Genomic DNA, 9907 nt, shown 5'->3' with positions numbered 1-9907 from the left:
CAATGGCATCACCCTCCATAAGCAGCAATGCAATCGGGGACATTTGGGGGACAGGTCCTATTGATATCTAGTCATTTTCTGTTGATTTGGGGAAAAAAAAAAATTTCCCATTGAAAATGAATGGGTAAAATTTTGGACGTCCATGGACGTCAATGGCAGCACCCCCCATAAGCGTCAATGGAATTGGGGACGTTTGGGATATACGTCCTATTGATATCTGGTCATTTTCTGTTGATTTGGAGAAATGTAGTTTTTTCCCCATTGAAAATGAATGGGAAAAATTTTGGACGTCCATGGAAGTCAATGGCGGCACCCTTCATAAGCGTCAATGGAATTGGGGAAGTTTGGGGGACACGTCCTATTGATATCTGGTCATTTTCTGTTGATTTGGGGAAATTTTGTTTTTTCCCCATTGAAAATGAATGGGAAAAATTTTGGACGTCCATGGCCGTCAATGGCATCGACATTCATATAGTCAATTGAATCCAAGTACATTGGCATCAGTAGATTCGACATGCATGGCCGTCAATGGCATCAATGCAATGTAAATTCCATTGGAAATCCCATTGGAAGTGAATGGGACTTTTCCCATTCGAAATGAATGGGATAGTTTTTGGCAAATTTCCGAGGAAGCGTAATTTTTTTCCAAATTCTGTATACAACTTTTATGCCCCTCACCGTCCCGGAATTTTTGATGCCCAAATTATGTGATTTGGTCAAAAATTGTAGGACTAGATACATTTTGAAACTTTTTTTTTTTTCACGGAAAATTGCCGTTTACGGACGAACGGAAAAATTTTCGGGGCCATTTGTAAAGTTTCCTGTGTCACGCGAAAATTCCGGTCGTGCCGATACTTGAACGGTGCCGATCGGTCTAACGGTTCGGGCTGTGAAGCGCGCGTTTTTTTTCCATTCAAAATGAATAGGAAAGTTTTTGGCAAATTTCCGGGGAACCGTAAATTTTTGCCAAATTCTGTATACAACTTTTATGCCCCTCACCGTCCCGGAATTTTTGATGCCCAAATTATGTGATTTGGTCAAAAATTGTAGGACTAGATACATTTTGAAACTTTTTTTGTTTTTCGGAAAATTGCCGTTTACGGGCGAACGGAAAATTTTTCGTGGCGGTTTGAAAAATTCCCATCGTCACGCGAAAATTCCGGTCGTGCCGATACTTGAACTGTGCCGATCGGTGCTACGGTTTGGGCTGTGCGTTGGCTCAAAAAAACGCGGAGAATAAGATGAATAAATAACTAGAAACTGCAATTTCGGGAGAAATTACACACCTTGGTCTTTCCTCTGTGGAGATACAGATCTTAGCCCCACTCAGGTCTATCAATAGAATGGACCATAATGCCAGTCAATGGCACTAAACAAAGTAAAAGCCATGAGAAAAGATTGGGAGAATTGGACGTCCATGTCCGTCAATGGCAGCACCCTCCATAATTGTTAATGGAATCGGGGAAGTTTGGGGGACACGTTCTATTGATATCTAGTCATTTTCTGTTGATTTGGGAAAAAAAAAAAAATTTCCCATTGAAAATGAATGGGAAAAATTTTGGACGTCCATGGACGTCAATGGTATCAACTTACATAAGCGTCAATGGAATCCAAGTACATTGGCATCAATAAAATGAACAAACATGAAGAAATGCCATTGGAAATGAATGGGAAGTTTGGACGTCCATGAACGTCAATGGCATCACCCTCCATAAGCGGCAATGCAATCGGGGACATTTGGGGGACACGTCCTAATGATATCTAGTCATTTTCTGTTGATTTGGGAAAAAAAAAAAAATCCCATTGAAAATGAATGGGAAAAATTTTGGACGTCCATGGACGTCAATGGTATCAACTTACATAAGCGTCAATGGAATCCAAGTACATTGGCATCAATAGAATGAACAAACATGAAGAAATGCCTTTGGAAATGAATGGGAAGTTTGGACGTCCATGGACGTCAATGGCATCACCCCCCATAAGCGGCAATGCAATCGGGGACATTTGGGGGACACGTCCTAATGATATCTAGTCATTTTCTGTTGATTTGGGGAAAAAAAAAAATTTCCCATTGAAAATGAATGGGAAAAATTTTGGACGTCCATGGACGTCAATGGTATCAACTTACATAAGCGTCAATGGAATCCAAGTACATTGGCATCAATAGAATGAACAAACATGAAGAAATGCCATTGGAAATGAATGGGAAGTTTGGACGTCCCTGGACGTCAATGGCATCACCCTCCATAAGCAGCAATGCAATCGGGGACATTTGGGGGACAGGTCCTATTGATATCTAGTCATTTTCTGTTGATTTGGGGAAAAAAAAAAATTTCCCATTGAAAATGAATGGGTAAAATTTTGGACGTCCATGGACGTCAATGGCAGCACCCCCCATAAGCGTCAATGGAATTGGGGACGTTTGGGATATACGTCCTATTGATATCTGGTCATTTTCTGTTGATTTGGAGAAATGTAGTTTTTTCCCCATTGAAAATGAATGGGAAAAATTTTGGACGTCCATGGAAGTCAATGGCGGCACCCTTCATAAGCGTCAATGGAATTGGGGAAGTTTGGGGGACACGTCCTATTGATATCTGGTCATTTTCTGTTGATTTGGGGAAATTTTGTTTTTTCCCCATTGAAAATGAATGGGAAAAATTTTGGACGTCCATGGCCGTCAATGGCATCGACATTCATATAGTCAATTGAATCCAAGTACATTGGCATCAGTAGATTCGACATGCATGGCCGTCAATGGCATCAATGCAATGTAAATTCCATTGGAAATCCCATTGGAAGTGAATGGGACTTTTCCCATTCGAAATGAATGGGATAGTTTTTGGCAAATTTCCGAGGAAGCGTAATTTTTTTCCAAATTCTGTATACAACTTTTATGCCCCTCACCGTCCCGGAATTTTTGATGCCCAAATTATGTGATTTGGTCAAAAATTGTAGGACTAGATACATTTTGAAACTTTTTTTTTTTTCACGGAAAATTGCCGTTTACGGACGAACGGAAAAATTTTCGGGGCCATTTGTAAAGTTTCCTGTGTCACGCGAAAATTCCGGTCGTGCCGATACTTGAACGGTGCCGATCGGTCTAACGGTTCGGGCTGTGAAGCGCGCGTTTTTTTTCCATTCAAAATGAATAGGAAAGTTTTTGGCAAATTTCCGGGGAACCGTAAATTTTTGCCAAATTCTGTATACAACTTTTATGCCCCTCACCGTCCCGGAATTTTTGATGCCCAAATTATGTGATTTGGTCAAAAATTGTAGGACTAGATACATTTTGAAACTTTTTTTGTTTTTCGGAAAATTGCCGTTTACGGGCGAACGGAAAATTTTTCGTGGCGGTTTGAAAAATTCCCATCGTCACGCGAAAATTCCGGTCGTGCCGATACTTGAACTGTGCCGATCGGTGCTACGGTTTGGGCTGTGCGTTGGCTCAAAAAAACGCGGAGAATAAGATGAATAAATAACTAGAAACTGCAATTTCTTGAGAAATTACACCTTGGTCTTTCCTCTGTGGAGATACAGATCTTAGCCCCACTTAGGTCTATCAATAGAATGGACCATAATGCCAGTCAATGGCACGAAACAAAGTAAAAGCCATTAGAAATGAATGGGAGAATTGGACGTCCATGGACGTCAATGGCGGCACCCTTCATAATTGTTAATGGAATTGGGGAAGTTTGGGGGACACGTCCTATTGATATCTTGTCATTTTCTGTTGATTTGGGGGAAAAAAAAAATTCCCATTGAAAATGAATGGGAAAAAATTTGGACGTCCATGGACGTCAACGGTATCAACTTACATAGGCGTCAATGGAATCCAAGTACATTGGCATCAATAGAATGAAAAAATATAATTAAATGCCATTAGAAATGAATGGGACATTTGGACGTCCATGGACATCAATGGCATCACCCTCCATAAGCGGCAATGCAATCGGGGACATTTGGGGGACACGGCCTAATGATATCTAGTCATTTTCTGTTGATTTGGGGAAAAAAAAAAAATTCCCATTGAAAATGAATGGGAAAAATTTTGGACGTCCATGGACGTCAATGGTATCAACTTATAGAGGCGTCAATGGAATCCAAGTACATTGGCATCAAGAGAATGAAAAAACATAATTTATAGCCATTAGAAATGAATGGGACATTTGGACGTCCATGGCCGTCAATGGCGGTACCCGCCATAAGCTTCAATGGAATTGGGGAAGTTTGGGGGACACGTCCTATTGATATCTGGTCATATTTTATTGATTTGGGGAAAAAAAAAAAAATTCCCATTGAAAATGAATGGGAAAAATTTTGGACGTCCATGGACGTCAATGGTATCAACTTACATAAGCGTCAATAGAATCCAAGTACATTGGCATCAATAGAATGAACAAACATGAAGAAATGCCATTGGAAAAATGAATGGGAAGTTTGGACGTCCATGGACGTCAATGGCATCACCCTCCATAAGCGGCAATGCAATCGGGGACATTTGGGGGACACGTCCTAATGATATCTAGTCATTTTCTGTTGATTTGGGGAAAAAAAAAAAATTCCCATGTAAAATGAATGGGAAAAATTTTGGACGTCCATGGACGTCAATGGTATCAACTTACATAAGCGTCAATTGAATCCAAGTACATTGGCATCAATAGAATGAACAAACATGAAGAAATGCCATTGGAAATGAATGGGAAGTTTGGACGTCCATGAACGTCAATGGCATCACCCTCCATAAGCGTAAATGGAATTGGGGAAGTTTGGGGGACACGTCCTATTGACATCTAGTCATTTTCTGTTGATTTGGGGAAATTTAGTTTTTTCCCCATTGAAAATGAATGGGAAAAATTTTGGACGTCCATGGACGTCAATGGCAGCACCCCCCATAAGCGTCAATGGAGTTGGGGACGTTTGGGGTATACGTCCTATTAATATCTGGTCATTTTCTGTTGATTTGGGGAAATTTAGTTTTTTCCCCATTGAAAATGAATGGGAAAAATTTTGGACGTCCATGGCCGTCAATGGCAGAACCCCCTATAAGCGTCAATGGAGTTGGGGACGTTTGGGGGACACGTCCTATTGATATCTGGTCATTTTCTGTTGATTTGGGGAAATGTAGTTTTTTCCCCATTGAAAATGAATGGGAAAAATTTTGGACGTCCATGGCCGTCATTGGCATCGACATCCATATAGTCAATTGAATCCAAGTACATTGGCATCAATAGATTCGACATTTATGGCCGTCAATGGCATCAATGATGTAAATTCCAATGGAAATCCCATTGGAAGTGAATGGGAAATTTTCCCATTAGAAATGAATGGGATAGTTTTTGGCAAATATCCGGGGAACCGTAATTTTTTTCCAAATTCTGTATACAATCTTTATGCCCCCCACCGTCCCGGAATTTTTGATGTCCAATTTATGTGATTTGGTCAAAAATTGTAGGACAAGTAGCGTTTTGAAACTTTTGTTTTTTTTACGGAAAATTGCCGTTTACGGGCAAACGGAAAATTTTTCGGGGCCGTTTGAAAAAGACCCTGCGTCGCACGATAATTCCGGTCATGCCAAAACTTGAACGATGGCGATCGGTGCTATGGTTCGGGCTGTGAAGCGCACGTTTTTTTTCCATTCAAAATGAATAGGAAAGTTTTTGGCAAATTTCCGGGGAACCGTAAATTTTTGTCAAATTCTGTATACAACTTTTATGCCCCTCACCGTCCCGGAATTTTTGATACCCAAATTATGTGATTTGGTCAAAAATTGTAGGACAAGTAGCGTTTTGAAACTTTTTTTTTTTTTCGGAAATTTGCCGTTTACGGGCGAACGGAAAATATTTCGGGGCCGTTTGAAAAATTCCCATCGTCGCGCGAAAATTCCGGTCGTGCCGATACTTGAACGGTGCCGATCGGTGCTATGGTTCGGGCTGCGCGGCGCGCCGAAAAAAACGTCAACAATTATTGAATAATAATAATAATAAAGAATAATAATAAAGAAGTACAATAAAGTTGTACAACAACATAACCTTGTTCTTTCCCTTGGAAAGACCAAGGTAATAAGTACAATAAAGTTGCACAATAACAATACCTTGTTCTTTCTTTCAGAAAGACCAAGGTAATAAGTACAATAAAGTTGCACAATAACAATACCTTGTTCTTTCTTTCAGAAAGACCAAGGTAATAAAGTTGCACAATAACAATACCTTGTTCTTTCTTTCAGAAAGACCAAGGTAATAATAATAAGAACAATAAAGTTGCACAATAACAATACCTTGTTCTTTCTTTCAGAAAGACCAAGGTAATAAATAAACAGCAAAACCCTATCTGGAAGTGAGAGCACGCAAGAGCAGAATTACAGACGCCATGACTTTAACGAGATATTATCGCGTACTCACCTTGTTTTAATACAAAAACTCCTTGTAGCATGTCTCACCGAGCTTTAAGACACAGCTGTGAATGACCTCAGGTGGATTTTTTGGGGGATATTATGGGTGAAACATGGCAATATAACAAGGGTCGGGATGCAGAAATTGCAGACATCACGAAGTGGTCGAGATTTTCTTTTTTCATATATTTACCCTTTTAAACATTTTTTTTTTCTTTCTTTCTTTGGATCGATTATCATCTAACATATAGGAGAAAATGCGACTAATTAAAAAAAAAAAAATACAATTAAGCGATAGTTATGAGGTAGATATCCCTGACTTTTTTACAGACGCCATTTTTTAAAATTGTGACGTCATTTGTAAAAGTTTAAAATATGTGAGTGAATAATTTTTTTAAAGTTTTTTTTTTTTTTTTAAACGAAATATAAGACATCAATTAAAGATTCTAGGCCAAAAATGATAGACATTTTGAATAATAAATATAATTACTTACCTTGGTTTTATGGCTGGGTTGAAACAAAAGCGGTGCGCGACGTCTGTAAACGGGGGTTTTCAGGGTAAAACGGACGAATTAAAAATAGTTTAGGGGCTTAATACGGCATGAATCTGCTATTGCAGCATATAGACTTATTGTTCTATCAAACTCAACAGTTGTTTTGGCTTAAAATACAGCAGTATCCTTTAAAGAGGGGTGCAAGAAACTGACAGAAACTGCTTTTTCAGTCTGGTCTGTGTTTTCCGCCATACATATATACATATGTGTGTGTATATTAGTGCTGCAACGATTAATCGATTAACTCGAGTATTCAATTAGAAAAAAGATATTCGAATTAAATTTTGTTGCTTCGAGTATTCGTTTAATTAAAGTGGCATTGTAATGGTTTATTTTGAAAAGTTAAAAGTGTGACCTATGTTTTTTTTTTTAATCAAAAAGACAATTCAATCAGTTAATATAAACATATTTAATGTGAAAGACATTATAGAATGGTTCATGTAATAACGTGGAGAACATGAAAAGTAACGTCAGCAGAGTAACTTATTACTCTTACGTTGAGGTGATGGAATTACTAGCTCAACTTTTTGGGAGAAGTAATTTGTAACTATTACTAAGACTGCCCCCCACATACATTTTATAAGTTCAATAACTTTAGCCCTTGATACTTTGGCCAGGGAAGTTCGCAAACGGGGGGAAAATGCTGTTTTCATTTGTTTTGTGCAATTTGATAAATGTGACAGATTACACAGACATTATTGTGCCTCGGTGGCACTTTGGCAGGATAATGAGCTCTAGAATCGGCACTAAAACTTAAAGGTGAAAATTGTCTGATTACTTGCACAGTATGCAAATAAGCCACTGGGGTGGCTGTCAACTCAATCAAGTTTGAAATTATATGGTATACTGTCCAATTTCATATTGTACTCACACATGTATGTGAGCAATCTGTTTTGTGACATCACTATAGTATAAGGCAAAGAACTGTCAGAGTGGAATGTAGAAAGAGACTCAGTGTTGAATGTAGGGTTTTCTGGCAGAATTTTGGAACAACCAAATGCTAAAGTGTGACACATTCAGTGGTAGAACGAATGAGCTTTTCCCTGTATAAATACAAACTCTTGCAACTTTTTGTTCCTACACATTACTGATTCATTTGAAAAGTGAAACAAAAGGAAAGTATTTGGCAAGATGATGTAACAGTGATTTGCTTTTATTAAAGGCTGTTTGTATGAAATGGGGCTTCTTGTGACTTGTTGGTGATACAATGACTAGATGTCGTCATCACATTTTTTAACACTTCATTTCGGGGTGTTGCTGTGCCCATATTGATGCAAGTGTGTGTATGATTGAATGAAAATGAATCATTCTTTTTTGTGTATCCGACAAAAAAAAAATACCAAGACACCTGGGAACTTTTAATTTGTGAAAAAGGCAAAACTGACATCCTGAGAGAAATCAAAATGTAACATTTTAAAGTGTTTTTTCAATGACACATTGTAAAGTGACGCCATCATGTTATGGCTTTAAGATATGTTTTGATCATTTATTTTGGAGGTCAGTCTTGCTTATCCGAGTTCGGGCTGTAGAACTGAATGACAGCGTACTTTCCACACGTCATCCAGTCTGGTTCTTGAGAGCTCAGCTTATTCCCCCGGCCTGGCTGCAACCCCACTTGAATGTTTGCCTTAAGAGTCCTCAAACTGCATAGCGGTGCTGGTGCAAACCCCCTCAGCGCAGTTTCAAAACCCACTGTGTGGTCCCAGTCTCGATCTCCTGTCAACTTCCTGTAGTTCAAATCGCCTTTAAACAGCAGCAAGTCTGCTGTTTGCAGTGTCGCGTACAGGTCCGGAGCATCGGCCTCCATGTCACAGAACTCATGTGGCTGCGTCCAGAATGGATGATCATGATAGGACCACACTCCCTCCTTCATGTATTGCTGCCACTGCACCCCTCTCTGAGACATTGACCTATTATTGGCCGCCATGGTCTGCCGGATTGTCCAATGAAAATCTTCGGCTGTCACATCTGAAACGAACCAAGGGAAGGATTTGCCATGGAAGCGGATCTCCTGGGCTAGACCGGAGGACAGCAGGAAATCGGCTAGGACCAGGTCAGTGACCAACTCAAAGCCAGCGTTATCCAGAACAAAGTCCACCCGGCAGGAGCTCCTTTTCCCCGACTGTGTTTGTAGCCGGGCAGTAACCAGCGTTGACCACAGAGCGTCAGAATCGTCCACCAAGATGAACAACTTAAGGGCTGCTAGAGACTCGATGGGACTGATTTTCTGCGAATTATCCACACCAGCAGAGATCGACAGATCACATTTGTTTCCCCAGAGAGAAACCTATAAAGAGTCAAGTAAGCATGGTCAATGATTAGGAACTCCTTTTACACATTGGACTACAACTCGTGTCAACAGACTGCCTGTAAACTTTTTTATTACTCTTATACAAATTTAAACAATACAAATTAAAACAATACAGCCTTGAGATACAAGCGTCCTGATATACAATTTGAAACTATTATTTCGAGACAAAAAAAAATGACTCACTAGTGCAAGTCAACCCTTCCCAGCCACCGCTAGATGGCAGCAGCACATATGTTTGGAGCTCAGGTGTGTAATGTGGGAGTTTGCCACAAAGCTAAATTGATCTTGCAACAGACTTGTGCAAAATTTAAAGAAAAAGGCAGGTTAAATTAATTTGTTAAGCTGATGGGGCATTCGAGGATAGTTTTTAAATCTGACCTGAACTGAATGGGGAAACTTGGGGAAAAAGTGCATACCCGCAGAAAGAATCTTGTTTAACAATTAGGCACTTCACTTCGTTTGCCTCGCAGCCTAAAACTTATAAGCCTTTTGCAGCCTTCTGTCATGTTGTAACACATCCTGGCTGATGTCACATTTGTTCCAAAACGGCAGCGCATGAAAGTTTGGTAATTTTCTGTGTATAAACATTTTCTTCTTCATAATAGTTCTAAGGAATTCATGATTTGTACATTTAAATGCTATGAGCAACCA

General features: G+C 39.5%; 1 protein-coding gene across 1 annotated transcript in view; it reads right to left on the bottom strand.

Annotated features, from left to right (window-relative positions):
• Nucleotides 1–8104: 8104 nt before the first annotated feature.
• Nucleotides 8105–9907, bottom strand: part of armt1 (acidic residue methyltransferase 1) — a 3364-nt gene continuing 1561 nt past the window's right edge. Inside the window, exon 5 of the mRNA XM_057823309.1 lies at nt 8105–9232. Coding sequence (XP_057679292.1) covers nt 8444–9232 — 789 coding nt within the window. The 3' untranslated portion in view covers nt 8105–8443. The remainder of the gene's footprint in view (nt 9233–9907) is intronic.

Source organism: Corythoichthys intestinalis, chromosome 19 (genome assembly GCF_030265065.1).
Source record: "Corythoichthys intestinalis isolate RoL2023-P3 chromosome 19, ASM3026506v1, whole genome shotgun sequence".
Classification (NCBI taxonomy): Eukaryota; Metazoa; Chordata; class Actinopteri; order Syngnathiformes; family Syngnathidae; genus Corythoichthys; species Corythoichthys intestinalis.
This window is presented reverse-complemented; position numbering and strand designations above follow the sequence as displayed.